The 23117-nt window shown below is 42.8% G+C and overlaps 2 protein-coding genes across 2 annotated transcripts; one reads left to right on the forward strand and one right to left on the reverse strand.

The window, feature by feature from the left end:
- The first annotated feature begins 581 nt into the window (after positions 1-581).
- Positions 582-9779, forward strand: LOC132389722 (uncharacterized). Its single transcript, XM_059962286.1, has 2 exons — positions 582-1783; positions 4875-9779. The coding sequence occupies exon 2, from the start codon at positions 5696-5698 to the stop codon at positions 6719-6721; it is 1026 nt and encodes a 341-aa protein (XP_059818269.1). The 5' UTR covers positions 582-1783; positions 4875-5695; the 3' UTR covers positions 6722-9779.
- LOC132389721 (zinc finger protein 239-like) lies at positions 4806-19264 on the reverse strand. The gene is made up of 3 exons (XM_059962285.1): positions 19119-19264; positions 14215-14380; positions 4806-11284 (listed from the first exon to the last, which is right to left on the reverse strand). The coding sequence occupies exon 3, from the start codon at positions 10961-10963 to the stop codon at positions 9842-9844; it is 1122 nt and encodes a 373-aa protein (XP_059818268.1). The 5' UTR covers positions 10964-11284; positions 14215-14380; positions 19119-19264; the 3' UTR covers positions 4806-9841.
- Positions 19265-23117: the final 3853 nt, after the last annotated feature.

Here is a 23117-nt window from a genome sequence, read left to right on the forward strand (position 1 = left end):
CGGTGCAAGAAAGGTGAAAAAGGTTCAACTGCTGGACAGTCTTGACCACAAAGTCAGAAGAGACCTTCGCCTCAAAACTTATAAAACTGCAGATGTCATCTTCTGTGTTCTAGAAAACCGCTATGGAAATGGAGTGTGGAAATCGGAAGTGGGATAGTATTGGCGCAGCATGCGAGCCAAAATGCGGGGGTTGTGGCTGCGGAAACTGCCAGCCGGGCGGCAAAGGAATGACTCTTGCTGAAGAGAGGGAACTTGTATACAAATTCATATACAAAAAAAATCAAAGCAATAGTGATAAGGGAGAAAGAAAGGCATGAATATTGACTTATCTAACTTCCGTTAATGCCCCTCCTCCCCTTCTTACCCCATCCCTGACATGCTTAGTTGCCCATCACTCCACTTGTTCTCCATCTCCCTCTGGTGCTCCCCTCCACCTTTCTTTCTCCCTAGGCCTCCTGTCCCATGATCCTTTCCCTTCTCCAGCGCTGTATCACTTTTGCCAGTCACCTTTCCAGCTTTCAGCTTCACTCCACCCGCTCCGGTCCTCTCCTATCATTTTGCATTTCCCCCTCCCCCAACTGCTTTCAAATCTCTTAGTATCTTTCCTTTCTGTTAGTTCTGACAAAGGGTCTCGGCCAGAGCCGTTGACAGTGCTTCTCCCTATAGATGCTGCCTGGCCTCCTGTGTTCCACCAGCATTGTGTGTGTGTTGTTTGAATTTCCAGCATCTGCAGATTTCCTTGTGTTTGCACAATATACGAAGGATACTTCACATTATGGATCATATATACAAAAAAATAAAATCAAAGCAATAGTGATAAGCGTGGATGCTGAAAAGGCATTTGATTCGGTTAATTGGAATTTTCTTTACAGAGTTTTACATAGAGTTGGTTTCCATAACAATTATTAAAACTATACAGGCACTATATGACAACCCTACCGCTAGGATTAAAATCAATGGATATTTAATCAAATAGTCTTACCCTAGAAAGGGGCACAAGACAGGGTTGTGCATGGTCAGCACTACTCTTCGCATTATATCTGGAACCATTAGCTCAATACATGAGACAAAGTGGGGAATTACTAGTAAAGGGACAGAGCATAAATTGGCTTGTTACATGGATGACATTTTGATCTATCTAGGGCAACCAACATACTCTTTACCTGAATTGATGCAATCCTTTGAACAATATGGTCAATTATCAGGATACAAGATCAATATAGATAAAACCCAATTACTTTCATATTACTACAGCCCAGCAAGAGAAATTGAAAGTAGATAACCCCGGGCATGGCAAACAGAGTCTTTCAAATATTTGGGCATCATTATGCCAAAAGATTAGGCAACATTATCAGAATGTAATTATCAGCCTTTATATAAAAAGAACATTAAGGAATATATAGCAAGATGGAACCTGATTCCTTTCTTTTAGTTTCAGTTCAAGGAGTGAGTCTATTATAATGAATACACTGCCCAGACTGTTATATCTCTTTCAGACCCTACCAATAGAGATTAATCAAAATCAATTCAATGAAAGGAACAAGATGTTATCAAGGTATATTTGGCAAGGTACAAGGCCTAGAGTTCATCTCAAAACTTTGCAATTAGCAAAGGAAAAGGGTGAATGCGGCCTAACTTCTCTTCGAGGTTATTATTTTGCAGCACAGTTGAGAGCTGTGATATGCTGGAGCAACCCATCGTATGACGCACAAAGGAAAAACATTGAGGAGCGGGTACTTCCCATCCCCATACAAGCAGTTTTGGCTGATAATAACTTGCAAAGGTACATAAATACTATTGATAATCCATGGGTGAAATTGACTCTTAATATGGAAAACTACTCTAAAAGAATATAATCTCGAAGGAGATACTGCAATTCTTCAATGGTGTGCATATAACTCAGATTTTACACCAAATAAATTGGATGCTAGATTTAAGGACTGGACAGCTAAAGGAATAACAGTTCTTTGCAACATAATGAAAGAAGGAATACTGTTCAGCTTTGAAATGCTGAAAGAGAAACATTTAGAAAAACAAGATTTTTATCAGTATTATAGATGCGACAGTATGTTAATAGGATGCTTAAAATTGTATCCAAGGCAAGCACATGCATGATAGAGCTATTTAGAAAAGCATATAATTCAGATAACGGTAGTAGAATTATTACAAGCATGCATAAGAGTTTGTCAAATCTTAAAACATATTTGACTTCAAACATTAAAACAAAATGGGAGAAGGAAGGAGGGATAATTATATCTGATGAAGAATGGACAATAATATGGAGGTATCAATGGAAGTGTACCAGTTCTCAGAAATGGAGGGAGTTCGGATGGAAAAACTTGATAAGATATTTCATTACACCCTCCCAGAAATCCCATTATGATAGTAACATCACTGTTTGCTGGAGAAACTGTGGAAATTGAAATGCAAATCATTATTATATTTTTTGTGACTGCCCTGTTATCAAAGGCTATTGGAGGGGGATACACAATGCCCTACATGGCATCGTTAGATGTGAAATACCCTTGGGGAGTAAGACCATATATTTTGGAGGTATACCTCAAGAATGGTTGAAAAAAGATAAATATTTAATGAATATATTGTTGGCAGCTGGTAAAAAGACTGTTACTAGGAAATGGTTATCACAGGAGAGCCCAACTTTAAATGCATGGATGGAAATTACAATGGACAAGATGGAGAAGATAATCATAATCTGGAACAAATTGATTCATACTGGGAAAAATGGTTTAACTACATAATCCCTCTAGGCCTGCTTTTATTCTCACAAATCAATGAATATGTTGTAAAAAAAAGATCACTCCCTACTTGTACATAGTTTTTTTTTCCTTTTGCTTGTTTTTTCTTTCACACTTATAGAAGTGTATACCTCAGATAAATTCTATGTGGGGATTTGTGGCATATATTATTATATGATACATATTTACAATGTCTGAAATACATCTTCTGGAAATGTTTGTTTTATGATGAACTTCAATAAAAAAAAACAAGAAAAAACAGTCAGATAAAACTTTTCAGTATATATTTTCATCAAAAATGAACAGGATTCAGCACTCCATGTGTGTATTTGCAATCGTGATAAGAAATACAGACCAGAAAACCTAAATGATAGGCCAACTCAGAACAATCAATCATCACTCCGGAAGAAAACTTTAACCAGTGAAATGAGTATGACCCTCCATGCGAGACATCCCAACAATCTGAGTAGACCAGATGGTGACAAGGAAGCCTTGAGCACCTGACTGAGAGTTCAAGAACTCCCCCTAAAAAAACAAAGGAGTTCCTTGCAGAAATACAGGACAAGTTGTTTGACAAAAGGGGGGAAACATCAAAAATACATGCAATATTAACAAATGAGGAAGTTAGTGCAGAAAATGCCAGAGAAATCAGACACAATCCAACACATTCCAGGATCCTGCAGCAGATTTACTCAATCTGATTACTTACAAAGTTACAAAGAAATGGCAAATATCATTCACTAAAATCTTGCTTTAAAGTACAAACTCATGAATGCCCTCCATCACTTCATAATGGTACAATAAATTCAAGCCCAATACAGTTTTAGTGTCAAAATCTTGCAAATTAGATGATAATCAATACATTATTTCAGATAGGACAATCCATAAGAACCATCCAGATATAATATTACAGGATAAACGAACAGGAACAACTCCCCCAACAGATAAAACCATTGCCAACACACACGTGTTCCTCAACCAGTAGAGCACCGCACCCCAGGTGTTGTTTGTGTCATCAGTCAGACAACCAAATTATTTTCTCTGTCAATCAGCTTCCAAATGTTGCTACTCTGTCATTCATTGCCTCATTCTGCTGCTGATCCCCTTCTCATCATATGTTCTTACGTCAACTATCATCCAGACCCCCAAACTCTGCCCTGTGCAGACTCGCCTCTGGTTTCTGACCCTGCTTCATTGAGCATTCAACTAATCGTTTCCCATTCTGCTTTCAGTTTTTAGAGAACAGTGGTGTTCTCTAACAACACTTTAGAAGCAGGGAAAGTGAACCATAATGTGGAAATGAGATGTGATTAAGGAGTTTAACTCCCAATGTCATTCTTCCTCATCCAGAGATTAGAGGGGTGAAGAACATCTCAGACAGAACTGCAGTCAGCTCGACTTCTTCAGTCAGCAGAAAATTCAAGGGAAACCTTTTCACCCACAGAGTGGTGACTGTTAGGAACCCATCACCACAGGGAGAGTGAGAGGGGGAAAACCGGAGGATTTACAAGGACAGTTGTGGACAGAATCACAGGGTCCAGCTGGCCCGAGTTGACTCTCTACTGTACACTAGGTGTGTTGTAAATTCACCAAGACAGAGTTTAACATAGAACTGATTTATTTGTCTTAGACCCAGAATATTAAACTCCCGTCCCATTAAAGGTGAATGTGCAGCAGAAAAAACTCCTCCCATGCCCAGTGACCAGGGTGCAGGACTGGGTGTGGTGAGCAGCAGCAATAATTGCAGAGTTCAGCACCGACAGTCAGTCTCAAACTTGCATTCAGCAACGGTGATGGACAAATATCCAGCATGCAGCCTATTGAAACTTTCTCCCCAGTGTGAAACTGGTAGTCTGTCACAAGTATAACAATGTTTAGGTTATGACTAGAGGTGACAGGGTTTTGGAGTGCGAGGCTATCCAATGAGAGAAATGTTCTTTCTTGTGAGTTTGGAAGAGAGATTTTGTGCTCTTTTGCTGGGGAGAGATGAGAAGACGTGAATGGAGAGACTGGACCCTTTTTCTTTTTTTTTTGTTTTCTTTACTAACCCTGGGGTCAAAGTAAGAATTATAAAGCTCAATCATTTAATCACATATTGTGTACTGTTTTGTATTTCAGGGTACTGATTTACTACAGGGGACACGGCACACAGCATCCACCAAAACGATATTTCTTTAGTTTGGCCGGGCTGCGGGTCTATCACCCCCCATATTAAGCTGAGGGCCAAAGCGAGAGTTACATGTGGTTAGATTAAAGAACACTGGGGCTGTCTACAAGAAGGGTCAGAGCCGTCTCTATTTCCTGAGGAGACTGAGGTCCTTTAACATCTGCCGGACGATGCTGAGGATGTTCTATGAGTCTGTGGTGCCCAGTGCTATTGTGTTTGCTGTTGTGTGCTGGGGCAGCAGGCTGAGGGTAGCAGACACCAACTGAAACAACAAACTCATTCGTAAGGCCAGTGATGTTGTGGGGGTGGAACTGGACTCTCTGACGGTGGTGTCTGAAAAGAGGATGTTGTCCAAGTTGCATGCCATCTTGGACAATGTCTCCCATCCACTCCATAAAGTACTGGTTAGGCATAGGAGTACACTCAGCCAGAGACTCATTCCACTGAGATGTAAACCTGAGCGTCACAGGAAGTCATTCCTGCCTGTGGCCATCAAACTTTTCAACTCCTCCCTCAGAGTTTCAGACACCCTGAGCCAATAGGCTGGTCCTGCGCTGGTTTCCACTTACCCCTAGACATTGATTGAGCTTGTTTCTTATTATTGATTATTATTCCTACACTTCTATGTTTATTATTGCTAACTTGTTTTATATGTGTATTTGTATTATTGATACTGTTTTGCTTATTTTACTAATAAACACCTTTAGCTAACGTGATAGATTTCCCTTATCTGATCTGGTTGTGTGAGAAACCAGAAAGACAGGCAGCAGAAATGGATGTTGACGAGTTTCTGTTAAGTCCAGACTTTGTGGCATTAAAGAAGGCTAAAAAGTCTGAGTTTTGGGAAATGGTGGAGTCCTTGGAATTCAAGGAGGTTAAGAAAGGGACGACAATGGCAGAGATACAACGTAAGATGGCTGAACATTATCTCATGATGCAGATATTCAAGGAAGAGTTGTTAGAACACTTTCCTGTAGGGAAAAAAGTGGCTGTGATCCAGAAGTGGCCTAGAGATAAGTGGGTGGTGTTGTTACAAAGTGTACTTAAAAGGAAGGCTCAACGTGCATATGCAGCATTGTCTGTGGAGGCTGCAGAGGATTATGAGGAAGCAAAACTGGCTATCCTTCGGGCCTATGAGCTGGTACCTGAAGCCTATAGACAAGAGTTCATGGACTTAAGGAAGCAGTGGAATCAGACGTTCACAGAGGTTACATACGACAAGTGTGTGTACTTTGACCGCTGGTGCGCTGCAGAAGGGGTTGGGGAGGATTTCTACTGCCTACGAAAGATGATCCTGATTGAAGAATTAAAAGATTGTGTTCCGGATAATGTCCGGACATACCTGAATGAGAAGAAGAATAAGTCCATATCAGAATCTGCCAAGCTAGCAGATGAATACGCCTTAACCCATCAAATGAAATTTTCCCCAAATAAGTGCTACCACAGGAGTAGTAGGGGTGGTAGAGAAAGCCTAACGTCTAAGTCTGAGACTAAGCCGGGGTCTACCGGAAAAGACAAGGAGGAAAAGCTGTCTGGCAGGTCTCCTAGCGGTGTGTGTTATAACAGTGGGAAATCTGGCCACATAGCATCTAAGTGCTTTGCTCCAAAGGAGGAGACAGGGAAAGGAAAGGCGACCGCGCCGACGGGCTGTGTTAAGCCGGTTGAAATGCCGTTAAAAGAGGAGCTAAACCGAGTTCAGGAGGGATGTGAGAAATCCCTTTCAACCGGGTTGGTACCTGTGAGGGAGGGGTCACCCCCAGTGCCAGTAAGAATCTGGACAGACACTGGGGCTTTTTAGTCCTTAGTCCTAAACAGAGCATTGGAATTCAATAGTGAGACAGATACTGGTGACGTGAACGTGATAGAAGGGGTTGGAAAAGGAACTGAGGCCGTACCGTTACATAAAGTATTTTTGAAGAGTGATCTGGTATCTGGACCAGTCACGATCGGGATACAGTCTGCACTCCTGATACCCCATGTAGATGTCTTACTCAGGAATGACCTGGGCGGGGGATGTGTTCTCTGCAGTTCAGCTCGCGAGTAAGCCTGCCAGGACTGAGCCCCCGCCCATAGTTTCTGAATTTAATCCCGCAGGTGCAGTCACCAGAAGAATGTCGAGGAAAGCTGTTAAGACAACCCCTGATTTAGCCGAGTCCAACCTTGATTTAGCAGAGACATTTTTACCAGCCTTGTACCAGGAGAGGTTGGAGGGTGGTAAAACGGAGAATAGTGGGGCTAAGGAAAGTAAGGGAGACAAAGCAGAGTCAGTGTTGTCAAGGAACAGAATCTTGAAATTGGCCCGTAAGATACCCCTGGGTGGACATTTTGGAGTGAGCAAGGAATTTATGGAGGCACAGACCCAAGATGAGGAACAGATGTGGCAGTTAGAAGGTCCAGGGTTGGACACGGATGATGTATCTGGATTGACAGAGCTGGTTGTAGTTGAAGAATTTAAGTGTGTTCTCAATAATGCAAAGGCTTTCTGAGATAATACCTTGAGGGAGTCCGCTGGGTTAGCGGACGAGGTTGTTTTAACCTGCAAGGTTGAGTTTACTCCAGATGGGAGTTGCCCAGAGAGTAACTGGGAGGATCAGGGGAACTCGGAATTTGAAACTGGGACTGGTATTGAAAGCCAAGAAGAGGCAGTTGTCCCATTGGCCTGTGTTCAGTTTACTGAACCTTGTGTGGAGACTCAGGAAAGGTCTGAAATGTCTCATTTGGTTAAAAAGGAATGCAATCCTTTTGGGTCAGATGCACTTGGTTCAGTGAAGAAAGGGTTAACCTTGGCACCAGTAGAGAGTGAGGATTCTCAGTCATGTGTATTAAAAGTCAGTGATGAGATAAAAGCTGGTGAGATGGATGTTATTGGAGATACTGAGCGAAAAAGTGTTACTCGACTTTTGAATAAAGTAAATGTAAAGTCAGGTTTGGTTCCAGGACTGTTGTGCAAAGGGAAGGGACCGTTAACTAAACAATGGTTTGTTAACAAGATGTTTGTTTTGAAATTTAAGGATAAACAACTTGGTGATGTTGCTCAAGTATGTGATTTGGAGAGGCAGAACTTAAAGTGTTGTTTTGGCCCAGAGAGACCATCTGCTAGTGTCATCAAGGAAACTAATCAAATTAAAGATCCTGAAGATAAAATTAATGACCTGCTTAAAATTAATGAGTGGTGTGGAAGTTCAGAAAATGGGCTTAGTTTAGAAAACATCGGTGATAAGCTTTATTTTTCTGTACGAAGCTTGTGAAAGTTAAAGATGATATCATAGTAGGTTGACTGAAAGTTAGGTTTTGAAGTAAAATAGAGATTACTATTTGCACAATCTTCTGTAATGTACTACATTATAATCACACATGTAGTGGTTCACTCTTTGTGATATACACCTAAGCTAAGAACTAACTCCACTGTAGAAAAAGAATTACTGTCACTTACCCTGGCATTACAGCATTTTGAGGTCTACATTTGACCAGCATAGAAACCAGTGATAGTTTATACTGATCACAAGCCCTTGGTATTTTTGACAAACATGAAGAATAAAAATAGATGGTTATTAAGTTGGAGTCTGTTGTTACAAGAATTTGATATTAAAATACAAAATGTAAAGGGAAATGACAATGTAATTGCTGATTGTTTATCCAGGTGATAATTTGAAAGTATACCTGTGTTATCCTTGTAGTTAAAGACCACTTCTGTATTAGATTAGACTCTGTAATGTGCTTTACTAGTGAATTTTCAACCCGGTGAAGATTCTTTGAAGGGTGGGGGTGTTATGTGTGCTGAACAGACCTGATGGAAATGGGGTCCAGAGCTGACCCTTCCCCCCCGCCCTTTGAGGACTATGCAGCTAATGAGAGTGAGAGAGAGATGAAGAACAGAGGTAGAGATATCTGCTACAGATAAGAGAGAGACAACTGATTTAGGTATTATGGCTGCTTCACTGATGGACAGGTAAACGAAACCTTTTGCTGCAGGGACACTTCTTTGCTCGTTAACATTCCTGAAGAGACAGCAGGAGTGGCCTAGTTTGATGGACATAGACATATTGAGTTGATGGATGGCTGATACCCCGTCAGTGGGGATAAAAGACGGGTCTGGGGAGACACTCTTCAAACACACCAGTGGACACTGACCGAGTGTTGTGCACCCACAGGAAGGTGGGGGCTTAGAGGACCGAATCAGAAGATCGGTCACAAAGGCTCACAGTGTGACGGCAGGGCTGGTGGGGACTTGTGTGTGTGTCCAGTCATGCCAGGGTGATGAGTCCACCACTGAAGAACAGTCTAGCTGAGAACGGAGGGGTCATAACCGAATGACCACAATGGTACAACGGAATAAGAAGACAACAGAAGGTTTGCTTGCTGCAGCTGCCCAATCTCTTGGTCGCTTTCTGCCCCCCTCTCTCTCTCTCCAATTGCAGCACAGCAACAGCTACCTCAGCATGGACGAACTGAACTGAACTTTATATTCTCTTATGACTATTCATTTACCCCTAGATATTGATAGAGCTTGTTTATTATTGCTAACCTGTTTTATATGTATATTTGCATTATTGATACTCTTTGGTTTATTTTACTAATAAACACCTTTAGTTAAAGAACCACCAGACACCAACATATCCTTCCATTTCTGCTGGTCTGTTAACCCAGTTACTGGGTACGTAACAGCATACTTTACTTAGTATTATTTAATTATTTATGGTTTCATATTGCTATATTTCCTGTTCTTGGTTGGTGCGACTGTCACGAAACCCAATTTCCCTCAGGAACAATAAAGTATGTCTGTGTCTGATTACTGAGTTAATTGCTTACCACATTCACAGCAGGTGAACAGACACTCCCCGGTAAGAACTCAATGATGCACACTTGGTTGATTTGGCTGAGAAAATCTTTTCCCGAAGTCTGAGCAGGTGATCAGCCTCTACCCAGTGTGAATTCGCTGATGTACCTTCAGCTTCGATGACCGAGTGAATCCCTTCCCACAGTCTGAGCAGGTGAATGGCCGCTCCCCGGTGTGAATTCGCTGGTGTGCCAGTAGGTCAGATGACCGAGTGAATCCCTTCCCACAGTCTGAGCAGGTGAATGGCCGCTCCCCGGTGTGAACTCGTTGGTGTGCCAGTAGGTCGGATGAACGAGTGAATCCCTTCCCACAGTCTGAGCAGGTGAATGGCCTCTCTACAGTGTGAACTCTCTGATGTACCTTCAGTTGAGATGATTCAGTGAATCCCTTCCCACAGTCTGAGCAGGTGAACAGCCACTCACCAGTGTGAACTGACTGGTGTCTCAGTAACTGAGATGACCGGGTGAATCCCTTCCCACAGACTGAGCAAGTGTACAGCCTCTCCCCAGTGTGAACTGACTGGTGTACCTTCAGCTGGGATGAGCAAATGAATCCCTTCCCACAGTCCGAGCAGATGAACGGCCTCTCTCCAGTGTGAACTCTCTGATGTACCTTCATTTGGGCTGACCAAGTGAATCTCTTCCCACATTCTGAGCAGGTGAACGGCCTCTCCCCGGTGTGAACTCGCTGATGCACCTTCAGTTGGGATGAGCAGGTGAATCCCTTCCCACAGTCTGAACAGGTGAACGGCCTCTCCCCGGTGTGAATTTGCTGGTGTGCCATTAGGTTAGATGACCGAGTGAATCCCTTCCCACAGTCTGAGCAAGTGAATGGCCTCTCCCCGGTGTGAACTCGCTGATGTACCTTCAGTTGGGATGACCGAGTGAATCTCTTCCCACAGTTCGAGCAGGTGAACGGCCGCTCCCCAGTGTGAACTCGTCGGTGTGCCATTAGGGCGGACGACTGAGTGAAACCCTTCCCACAGTCTGAGCAGGTGAATGGCCTTTCGCCAGTGTGAACTGACTGGTGTGTGAGTAGGTCGGATGACTGAGTGAATCCCTTCCCACAGTCTGAGCAAGTGAATGGTCTCTCTCCAGTGTGAACTCTCTGATGTGCCTTCAGTTGGGATGACCGAGTGAATCTCTTCCCACAGTCTGAGCAGGTGAATGGCCGCTCTCTGGTGTGAACTCGCTGGTGAGCCATTAGGTTAGATGACAAAATGAATCTTTCCCCACAAATTCAGCAGATGAAGAGCTTCTGCCCAGTGTGATCTGACTAGTGTGTCCACAGGTGGGAAGACGACTGAATCCTTTCTCACAAACAGAACAGGTGAATGGCCTTGTCCCAGTGTGAACTTGCTGATGTACCTTCAATTGAAATGACCGAGTAAATCCCTCGCCACAGTCTGAGCAGGAAGGATAATCGAGTGAATCCCTTGCTCCACTTCTTAAATATCAAAAGAGACAGCAAAACATGTGTGTTGTGTTAGACATTCCCATAGACAAATTCCTTGTCATTTTTAACCTGCGAAAAGATTTACAAAATCCATCAATTGGTGTAGAACAACATTTCAGCTGAGATCACTTGAGTTGTCAAGGTGTGTTCTGACATCACACTGTTACAGTGAAGTTTAACCCAATTTGGAGAGAGAAATCACCTTCTAACTGGGCACAGTGCTGGTATCTGGAATGACCATTAAACTCTCTGACGCTCTTCCTGTCTCTATAAGAATGGGTCACCTCTGCCATCTCCAATCTGTGACCTGCCTCAGTTTGACTCTCTCGATTGGTATTATTCCCTGTTCCCACTGAGCTGCATGGGTTCCTCCCCCACAGTAACTGAAACACTCTCACACAAATAGCCGGCAGTGCATTCCACGCACCCACCACTCTCTGTGTAAAAAAACTTACCCCTGACATCCCCTCGGTATATATTTCCAAGCACCTTAAAACTATGTCCCCTCGTGTTAGTGATTTCAGCCCTGGGAATAAACCTGTGGATATCCACATGATCAATACCCCTCATCAGCTTATACACCTAAAAATGCTCTAAACATAAAAAATTAAATTATACATTGCTTTGAGTATTTGTCAGAAGTATACAACATTATGAGGGTAAAGATAGGGTAAATGGAAGGAGGATTTTCCACTGAGGTTGGGTACAATGATAACCAGAAGTCATAGGTAAGTGGAGAAGGTGAAAATTTAATGGGAACATTTGGAAAAGCTCTTTACTGAAATGGTTGTGAGAGGGTGGAATGAGATGTCAGCACAAGTGGTGAATATGAGCTCGGTTTCACCATTTAAAAGAAGTTTGGATGGGAGTGTGGATGGTAGGGGTATGGAGGGCGATGGTCCTGGTGCAGGTAGTTGCACAGCTTAAATGTTTTTTTCAGCATTGACTAGATGGGCCAAATAGCCTATTTCTGTACTGAACTTCTCCATGTTTCTATGTCAGAGAAGCTGGCCAAACTTGTTTGGAAGGGAAAAGGTAGGAGTGACAACGGAGCAGCAATGGCTGGAGTTTCTGGGAGCATTTTGGAAGCTGAGTCATCGATGCATCCCAAAGAAGTGGAAGCATTGGAAAGGCAGGAGGACACAACCGTGGCTGAAATGAGAAGCCAAAAACAACATAAAAGCCAAAGAGACGGGAAAACAAAAGAGCAAACATTATTTGGAAGCTTTTAGAACCTAACAGAAGACAACTAAAAAAAAGTCAGATGAGCGCAGGAAGTGGAATTATGATATTGTAGTCATTCATGAGTCTTGGCAGCACCCAACAGTCCGAGGCATTTAGAGGAACAAAATATCCGGGGCCTCAATATTTCCTGAAAATCAAGGTTCCCTGCACTGGTTACGTTTCAACTTTTATGTTTTTAGGCACATACAAACTCTACACTCTCAAAATTTCACTTCTCAATGCCTCCCACTTACCAAGTACTCCTTTGCCAGGAAACAGACTGTCCCAAGCCACACTTGTCAGATCCTTCCTGTTACCATCAAAATTGACTTTTCTCCAATTTAGAATATCAACCCGTGGTCCAGACCTCTCTTTCTCTATCTTTATTTTGAATTTCATGGCATTATGATCACTAATTTCTGTCACAAGCCCTGATCATTTCCTAACAGCTTATTGCACACTTCTACGTTAGGAATTTTACATACTGATTAAGGGCACATTTGAGAAACTCTACCCCATCTACCCCTTTTACACTATTCGAGTCCCAATCAATACAGGTAGTCCCTGAGTTACAAATGTCCGACTTACAGGCAACTTGTACTTACGAACCGAGGAAGGAGAATGCAGTCCGCCATTTTAAGTCGTTGCCACTGACACTGTGTTGAGTGTTTAACTTTGTATTGGGCTTAAATTTTTCTTAGTAAGATTTACCCTGACCCCACAAACCCCTCCCACCATTCCTGTCAGCTGGTGGCGCAGTCAGCTCAGCACTGGGCTAGAGAACGGAGGTTCTCGAGTTTGTTTTAGTGACAGACTGCTCCCGTGCCGGGTTGATGTCGATCCAGTGACTCCTGTATCCTCCATGTAGGGTTGATGTCGAGCTCGCAACTCGACCTAGTAAATAAAACACCGCCACCTCCAGTTTAAATTCCCACACAGAATATTATGGAGGATCAAATACCCAAACCCAGCACAGCCCCCACTTGTCCCATTTAACCTGTCTCGGTGCGGTACAGTTTAGGACCTGTGGAATTTAGTACTGCAGTTGTTAGGACCCAGTGGAGCTTTGGAGCAGGCGCAGGTTGGCACCCACTGCCTGCAGTGTTTCTGTTCCATTGACAGGAAGCAATCACACTTGAAAATAAAGTGCGAATAATAAAGCGTTTGGAAAGAGGTGAAATGCCATCCATCATTGGAAAAGCTTTAGGCTAGTCGATCAACTATCGTAACAATTTTAAACGATAATGGATAAGGTGAGAATAATGGAGCATGTGAAAGTCCCTGCCCTGATGAAAGCTACAATTATTATTAAGCAACACAATAGTTTAATTATTGGAATACATACTTATAAGTGTTTTATATACATAGAAAAGTAAAATATATACTATATACTAAGACAAACATTTGACTAACTGACACTAAATAATACCGGATGTACTTGTTCCGACATATGTACAAATCTGTCTTAAAGACGGACTCAGGAATGGAACTCATATGTAACCCGGGGACTGCCTGTATATCAAAAGTTAAAATCACTTACTGAATCAACTTTTCTTTCTTGGCATGGTCTGCAATCTCTCTACAAATTTGTTCCTCTAAATCCCTAAGACTGTTGGGTGAAAACAAGTTCCAATAATGTCTACAATATCATAATTCCCTTTCCTGAGCTCATCGGGCTTTCCTACGATGCTTCTTGCATTGTGATATACACAGCTCAGCACATTCATCGTACCATGCTGAACCATGACTTCAATGTTTGACTAAATGAGACTCACCAAACTTTCTCCTGACTGAATCAATGGAAACTCTGAATCAGGAGCGTTCTCTCCAGTTGATGCTCTCAGTCCTCGCACTGGTTCACTTGTTGCTGTTCCCGTCTTCAGCCGTGGTTTGCTTCCAGTTGGGGTCTTTCTTCCAATAGACCTCTCACCGCAGGTCGAACTTTAACCAGAGGGATAATAAAGCACATTAACAATAAAAAGGAGAACCAAACATTTCTGCTTAATATTACTAAGAACAAAACTCACTGCAAGTTAAAAGTTGAATGCAGATATAATGATCTCAGCAAACAAGCTTTTATTGTCCCTTACACGTCACAAAAAGATATGGGATAAGGAGCAATCATTCAGTCAGGAACAGAAGCAGATGATTCAATCAATCTGGTCTGCCCCACCATTCAACCATGGTTAATTTTTATTCCAACACAATATTCCTGCCTTCTTCCTGTAACCCTGCAGCTACTTAGCCATCTGGAATATATTAATCTCTGTCATAAATATACCTCAACCAACCTCTGCTGCAACAAATTCCACAGATCAGACATCTGTTGGACAAAACATTTTTCTCAGTTTTAAAGGGAAGCATCTTTATTCTGAGATTAAGCTCTCATACCACAGACTCTCTGTCTAATGGAAACATCCTCTCCATGTCCACTGTAACCAGGCTTTTCAGCATTCATGTGAACCTTGTTGGCAACAATTGCACTGAACACATTTCCAGGAAAAACAGACAAATTGGTACCAGGTTAATTGATAGGGAAAGTTGTGCTTTCTTCACTGTTGTACCAGCACAGAACGAGCCATTTCCATTCCCAGGTTAAATCAGGTCCATATTGGAAAATATAAACCAGTCCAGGATTAATGTAATAAAAAGAAGCTGGAATTACCAGAAATGCTCAGCAGGTAAGGAACAGCTGTGGGGAGAGGTACAAACTTTACAATTCAGGTTAATAACGTTTCATCAGAATGTCTTCAAACGTTTTCAGTTTTTAGTGCAGATCTCTAGCAACTTGAGATTCTGCTTGACTTACACCGAGTGGCCAACAGATGAGGCAGGGGTGGGGGGGGGGGGGGGAGTTCTAAACACAGTTTGAACACCAAACTCGCAGGTCTATTTTTCCTGTTGTAAACACAGAACAGCCCATTTACTCATAGCCACTCCTCAGATTAGCAGTCAATGCTTCCAAAGGAACTCCAGAAACAAACATCTGAACCTACAACAGAAGTACTCGCTCAACATCTCATAGGCCCAAGCAGCTCGATTCCCGGCTCCATTTTACCTGGATCAAAAACTGTAATATCCCAGGACCCAACCTCACAGTTCTCACACTGGGTAGTGCAGTCCGGGATTTCCCCACAACCAATGTGCAGCTGCTCAAAATTTCTGCTTCATTGCAGAAGGATGACCATCCAGCCCCTTCTGTAGAAGCACTAACTGAAGTCAAAGCCATCACAGGACTAGGGTCCAAGCACCAACTCTCCCAGTACTCTTTGCTGACTGTAATACGATGAAGTGTGTCAGCCAGTCACAGTTCAAAAACTAGACCCTCCACACCAATGCACAACAGAAATGGGACCTGATGACCCTCTGGCATTCCAGCTAACAAAAAGTGATTTTGGAAATAACTCAGTGAGGTCAAAGGTGTAAAAGAATAGTTCACAATGAAGACTATGGTTAGAAGGATTGCTGATATATATCACTGAAAAGGTGTGATACAGGGCGGACCAAGGCTGACCCAGATAGTTGATGCATATCACTGAAGCTGGGGTCAGAGAGACTGGACAGAGGTTGAACAAGATGGGCAGGGAATGAGCAGATGTAACCAGATGGGAGAAGAGATCAAGGACAATCACTGATGGTTCTCCAGCAATATGCAGATACTGAATTAATGGTACATACTACTGTATAAAGGATTCCAAAATGACAAAGTTAGAACAAGCAGTAAAAACATTGCCAGATATACTTTGATCCTCACCGTAGTTTTATCAACAAGCTTTCCATCCGGACACTTCCTGCTTTTTATGGTAACTACTCTGCCTCTGACTGTGAGGATCTGCAGAGACTTTTGGATCCAGATCAGCACATCACAGAAACCACTCTTCCCCTAGACTTCCCAGTCCCTCGGTAAAGCAGGCAGTGAAATCAAAGATCCACACAACCTGGGACATTCTCCTTTCTCACCCACCCCAGTCCGGGAGAAGACAATAACCACAAAGCTCACGGACAAATGTGAGGAGCCTCAGCAAGCTTGGCGACTTGGGGAAAGTTAACGGGACTCAGTGGCCAACATCAGATTTCCCCAACACAACATGTGATCTTGCATCACAAACTGGAGGGCGGGAGAGTTCTGCAAGAAAAAGCCGTATGTGACCTGTCTGTGGGTCACCCATTTCAACTCGGCAGAAATAGACAGCCTGTGCTCCTGGTTTGGATCGTTCAATGCAGATTAAGTGAAGGGGACACATTTTTGACCAGCCCAGATAATCGGAAAATAAATGAGTAATTGGCTCTCAGTTCGAGGCTCACGGCCCACATTGGATCTCCCCACTCGGGATCGGTCGCAGCACTCACCGATGGGACAGCAATATCTTTGGCCCACAGACTGTGATCTGACCTCTGGCTCCCCGACCCAGGAGGCGAGGACACCTTCCCCGATCCCACAGACATTCCTCTTCAGTACGGAGCAGAAAGGAAAACACCGCCCACCCGGAGTCTGTGAGCATGAGCGAAGGGATTGTTACATCTGTGGTTAAATGGGAGGGGCAAACGGGATCACGTGGCTGGTGGGATCTCCTACCCCAGGCAGAGAGTCCAGCTGCCAACCACTTCTGTGGAAAGAGCCAAACTTGCCACTTACATCTCCTCTCACCTTAAGTGTATTAGACATTTCAACCCCCAGGAAAAATATATCATCTGTCCACTCAGATTCAGTTTTATTATCACTGGCGTGCATCATGAAATTTGTTAACTTTGCAGCAGCAGTTCAATGCAATACACAATATAGAAGAAAAATAATCCTAAAAATAAATAACTAAATCAATTACAGTATCCATATATCTGGGAACATTGCTCATTGTGATTTTTATAAAATGAACTGGATGAGGAAGTGAAGGGATATGTTAGTAAATTTGCTGATGGCACAAAGCTTGGGGGTGTTGTGGATAGTGTGGAAAGTGTTAGCACTTACAGCGGGCACCGAAAGCATGCAAAACCAGGCTGAGGGGTCGCAATTGGAGTTCAACCCGGATAAGTTTGAAGTTGTTCATTTTGTTTGGTCAAATGTAATGGCAGAATATAGCATTAATGGTAAGGCTCATGGCAGTGTGGAGGATCCGCGGGATCTTGGGGTCCGAGTCCATAGGATACTCAAAGCTGCAACGCAGGTTGACTCTCTGTTTAAGACGATGTATACTGCATTGACCTTTATTAATCGTGGGAATGCGTTTAGAAGCGAGAGGTAATGTTGCAGCCATACAGGACCCTGGTCACACACCACTGTGCTCAATTCTGGTCACCTTACTACAGGAAGAATGTGGAAACCTTAGAAAGAGTGCAAAGGAGGTTTACAAGGATGTTGCCTGGATTGGGGAGCATGCCTTATAAGAATAGGTGGAGTGAACTCGACCATTTCTTCTTGGAGTGATGGAGGATAAGAGGTGACCTGATAGAGATGTATAAGATTATAAGAGGCATAGGTCGTGTTCAAGGGTTCAATGTCCATTTGGCAATCAGATGGCAGAGGGGAAGAAACTGTTTCTGAATCACTGAGTGTGTGCCTTCAGCCTTCTGTACCTCGCTATCTGATGGTAAAATTGAGAAAAGGGCAGCCCTGGGTGCTGGAGTTCCTTAACAATGGACGCTGCCTTCTGAGACACTGCTTCTAATCCTCTGGTAATCGTATAAACATCTATCCAGAGAAAACAACATGAGATTGTTACAGCTCATGCCCTCTAATCCGGACACTATCCTGGTATACCTCTTCTGCGCTCTCTTCAAAGCCCCGACATCCTTCCGTGAATGGGGGCGACCAGAACTGTATGAAACACTCCAGATGTGCTCTAACTAGTTTTATAAAGCTGCAACACAACTTCCCGACTTTTGAACTCAGTGCTTCAACTAATAAAGACAACCATGCCATTTGCCTTCTTAACCACCTGATCAATCTGTGCAGTCTCTTTCAGGGAGCGATGAACTTGGAGTCTAAGATCCCTCTGATCATCGACACTGTGTAGGGTTTTGCATTTTACAGTGTACTATCTCATACCTTCAACCTACCGAGTTGCCAAGATGATCATCACTAATCAAATCTCACTGAGATTTCTCAGGTCCTGTTGAACCTATTGCCAAGTGCATAAGTACGGGAAGGTACAGGTACAGAGAAACACTGACTTGTAGCAGCATCACAGGCAAGTACATTCAGATAACACAGAGAACAGCAAATATACAATTTTCTGTCAGTAACAAGATAGAAACATGTTTTACTTCATCCTGCTAATAGGACCAGAACAACAGGGGCTGAGCGGCGGCTCATCTCAGACGGTTCGGTGTGAAGGTCTCACAACCCGGACCGACCCCGGCAGATTCTGTGAAGGAAGCGAGGCGAGGCCGCCAGTTCGGGAAAGTTCATCCCCTCCCCCTTCAGGTTTCACCGATCACCTTGTGTTTCTCTCTCTCTTCCCCACCCCCACCTTTTATACTCCAGTCCTGCCGAAGGGTTTCGGCCGGTTATGTCGACTGTATTCTTCCCCGAGATGCTGCCCGGCCTGCTGAGTTCCTCCAGCATTTTGTGCGCGTTGCTCGCATTTCCAGCAACTGCAGGCTTTATCTTGTTTGAGTTCGGGAAAGTTAACTCACTACACAACGTCAGACCTCCCCGCTCGGGACCGGCTTCAATACTCACCGAAGGGAAATTGTTGGTGTTGCCCCGCAGAGAATAATCTGCCTCCGGCTCCCCGTCCAAGGGGGAGAGAACCACCTCCCGATCCCGAACACACCGCCAACCGGCTTCCACAAAGAACGAAAAAACAACACTGCCTTTCCCGGGACTGTGAGCATGCGCATTGTGCTCATTGCGTCACAGGCGTTGGGCGGAGCCTCGGAATCAAAACCGCAGATGCTGCCGATCTGCGGTAAAACAGGATCACGTGACTCGCTGACTGTTTCTCCCCCTTCACATTTTGCCCTACCCACCGCCGCATTTCCCAAAATATTTCATTATTTCCCTATATTATTTCCATATTTACACCAGACACGTATTTAGTTTTTCCCTCCATATCTTCCCCGATCCCTTTTCAGCCACCCCCAGGTCATAGAGTTCTCAGAGTTATAATTTCGATTCCCATCCCGTCCCGACACACAATTCAAGACCACACAGGAAATGTGCAGATTTCATTTAAATCAGTTAATGTTTATAAACACTAATTTCTATTCAAATTCCTGTGGCCTCACTGTACAGGAACACTGAAATATCAAGTGAGAAACAGCGGGATGTGGACATTCAGCCGCTCTAACCATCAGTAAGATGGCGACTGCTCTCCCATCTCAGCCACATTTCTCTCCGATCCTCATTTCCTCGATCCCTTCGGTCTCCACACATCTGCCGGCCTCTGTTTTATGTGAGAACGATGACTGAGTCTCCATAGCCCTCTGTGGTGGAGATTGTCGTGGTTACTTAAAATGACCAGGAGACGTAGACAATTCTTCGAGAAGTTTAAACCTTTATTTGCAAACAAAGGCTGAGGCAATCAATGAACTTCTCACCGAAAGCCCGCCGAGGTCCGGTGTACAGCATTCTTTATAGTAATTTCTTATCTCAGTTACATTTCAGTTTTATGAGCATACCCAATCAAATTTTAGTTGCATATCATCTATACATTCACTAATCAATCGCTCTTGCCTAGCTCTCGGTGCGCCACCAGTATTTCTCTCCAGTTCATCTCTTGGGCCTCATTCCTGGCCACGGTTGTTTCTCAGTCAGCCTCCCTTCACCTCCCTCACAATACATTTCCTGCTCATACCATCCTCGCTGCCACCGTTATCTCCTCAGAAGCCATGCTGTTGTATATATGTACATTTCTGCTCATTAGTGTTGCTAATGCGAAACAGGTGTTCATTAACTGCCACAGTATGTAGCTAAGAGAATACAAGGTACCTAGTAAAAAATACATAGCAAAATGTGTCTAGTAAACTAATACATGGTAATATTCAGTACATAAGAGTGATTACATTGTATAGTAGATAGCTAGTACCGTTACGTACTCGTGACATGACAGTGGAACCCTTGTCACGTGACTGGGGTTGAAGCTGCACTGGATTTGAGGTAATGGTCTTGTGACGGTAGAGTGACGTCATTTTCCCGCCAGTAGAGATCATGTGACAGGTTTTTCTTTACAAGTTACAAAAGAAAGACCCCAGCCTGTAAGGAGGGGCAGTTCGTGGCTGGATTTGCCAAGTTGACTTCATGCCACTGCGTGATTTAATGTGATGACGCTGTTTAGTTGAAAGATGAAGTTTTATTTAATGCCTAAAGTTTAAAAGGTCATTGCCAACAGGTTCTTTACAATACTGCTAGTTCAGAAATCAGTGGAGAGTGAAGATCGGAGTTCGGGAGTTAAAGATCGAGGAGAATCTATTTTCGACGGTGAAATGGGTTCGACCTTATTTAATCCTTATTTGAAAGGAATTCGTTGACTGTTCTCGTGTTAATCTCTGCGGGATAGCAGGAGATTGAGGACAGTGTGATAAAGGAAAGGTCAGTGCCTTTAAGCCGTTTCGTTTCGTAAATCCTTTGTGGGAAGTTCGACGCCGGGGATCGAAGCAAAACGACGTGAAAGAGAATTTAAATCGTCTTTTAAAGTCTCTCCTTTTAAATGAACTGTGAGCATTTCGAACTTTTGGCAATACTACTTTAAAGAACTGTTTTTGCAACATCGCTTTAAGAACTGTTTGAGCTGCCGCACAGCAGCTGTTTTCGGTTATGTTAGTGTTTGTTTACTTTTGGGGGTTTGTCTTCAGCGTTAATAAACGTGTTGTTTGTTATATAAACCCTTGCCGAACTCATATATTTATTGTTGCCTGAATATGTAACATAAACATGGGGGCTGCGTCCGGATTGGATCGTTTGAGTTTAAATGCTTGCTAACTTTTGAATCGTTCGGTGTTTTGGAAAAGGGGAATACTCGATTCTATTGTTTGATTGGCTTGTGAGTGTTTTTCGGCAACAATGAATATTGATGAGTTTCTGGTTTCGCCAGATGCGGAGTTGTTAGCAAAGGCGAAAAAAACCGAGGTGTCTGAGATAGCTCGTAGATTGCAACTTGAAGGTATTTTGCAGACTACATCAAAGGCTGTGATACAGAGAAAAATCGCGTCACACTATGTGGATTCGGATGTTTTTGATGATTCGGTTTTAGAGACGTTTCCAATATGTAATCTGGAGATACAGTTGCAAATCGAACAAATGAAAATGGAGCGTTTTAAATTGGAGGCTAAACAAATGAAGAGGGAATTTGCATATGCAATGGAGGAATTAAGGTCTGCGAAATATTCTTCTGGTTCTGAAAAACGGTTTGTTGCTAGTCAAGAAATTAAATTGGTCCCTCCATTCAGTGAAACAGAAGTGGAAAGATATTTTCAACATTTTGAAACTATTGCTCGGATGTTAGAGTGGCCGAAAGATAAATGGTCAGTGTTGTTACAGAGTGTAATTAAAGGTAAAGCACAACAAGCTTACACAGCTTTAACAGCTGTGCAAGCACTTGATTATGATATTGTGAAAATGCATATTCCAAACGCATACGAATTAGTCCCAGAAGCTTATATGGAAAGATTCAGAAGTTTGAAAATGTCTGTGGATAAAACTTATGTGGAATTTGCGTATGATAAACCTGTGTGTTTTGAGAGATGGGTTTCTCTTAGAAATGCAAATGGGGATTATAATACATTGAAAGAGCTGATTTTAATGGAGGAATTTAAAAGAAGCATTCCTGTTGAAGTAAAGACCTACTTAAATGAGAGGTGTACTGATAAATTGCAGGATTGTGCTAGATTAGCTGATGAGTATGTTTTAATCCATAAGAATAAATTTCCTCTGGGTAGAAATTTTAAGAGGAAAAATAACATAGAGACTCGAGGTAAATCAGAAATTAAATCAGAAGTTAATGAGAAAGGTAAGGAGGAAGGAAAACCTCTTAAGGATAGACAGTTTGGTCTTATTTGTAACTCTTGTAAGAAGCCTGGCCATGTAATAGCTAACTGTATCAGATTGAAAAAGAAAGAGAAGGAAGCAGTTTCAGATGCTTGTGTGCAACATACTGAAGCACCTGTAAAGTTACAGGGTTTGATAAACACAAATGAGGCTTTGTTAGAGTCTGAATAAGTTAATAAGGGATATGATCCTTTTATAACTGAAGGGTTTGTATCCTTCAAAAAAGGATCTACTCTGGTGCCAATAAAAATCCTTAGGGATACTGGAGCTTCTCAATCACTGATGTGAGACAGTGTGTTGAAGTTTAATGAAGAGTCTGATACTGGTGAGGTGAATTACATAAGAGGTGTTGGGAGTGATTTTTTGCCTGTACATTTACATGAAGTAAATTTAAAGTCAGGGTTAGTTACTGGATTTGTTAAAGTAGGATTACAGAATTGCGTACCTGTGAAGGGTATTTCTTTATTATTAAGTAATGACTTGGCAGGTGGACAAGTTTTTCCTGAAGTGCATTTGACAATGGAGTCAGCGGAACCAGAGTTGAATTCTAACACAGATTCTTCGGGTGTTGTAACTAGAGCTATGGCTAAAAAGATTGATGCGCAGAATGAGGTTTTTACTCAGGACTGTTCAACTCAGGATTCGAGATTTGAGAATCTGTCAGAGACTTTCTTATCTTCGTTGTCTGTACAA

The sequence above is a fragment of the Hypanus sabinus genome, unplaced genomic scaffold, assembly GCF_030144855.1.
Source record: "Hypanus sabinus isolate sHypSab1 unplaced genomic scaffold, sHypSab1.hap1 scaffold_637, whole genome shotgun sequence".
Taxonomy (NCBI): domain Eukaryota; kingdom Metazoa; phylum Chordata; class Chondrichthyes; order Myliobatiformes; family Dasyatidae; genus Hypanus; species Hypanus sabinus.

Excerpts from the sequence above, each read along its gene's own strand:
- LOC132389721 (XM_059962285.1), bottom strand. The coding sequence starts at position 10,963 with ATGGCTCACCAGCGAGTTCACACCAGAGAGCGGCCATTCACCTGCTCA.
- LOC132389722 (XM_059962286.1), top strand. The coding sequence starts at position 5,696 with ATGGATGTTGACGAGTTTCTGTTAAGTCCAGACTTTGTGGCATTAAAG.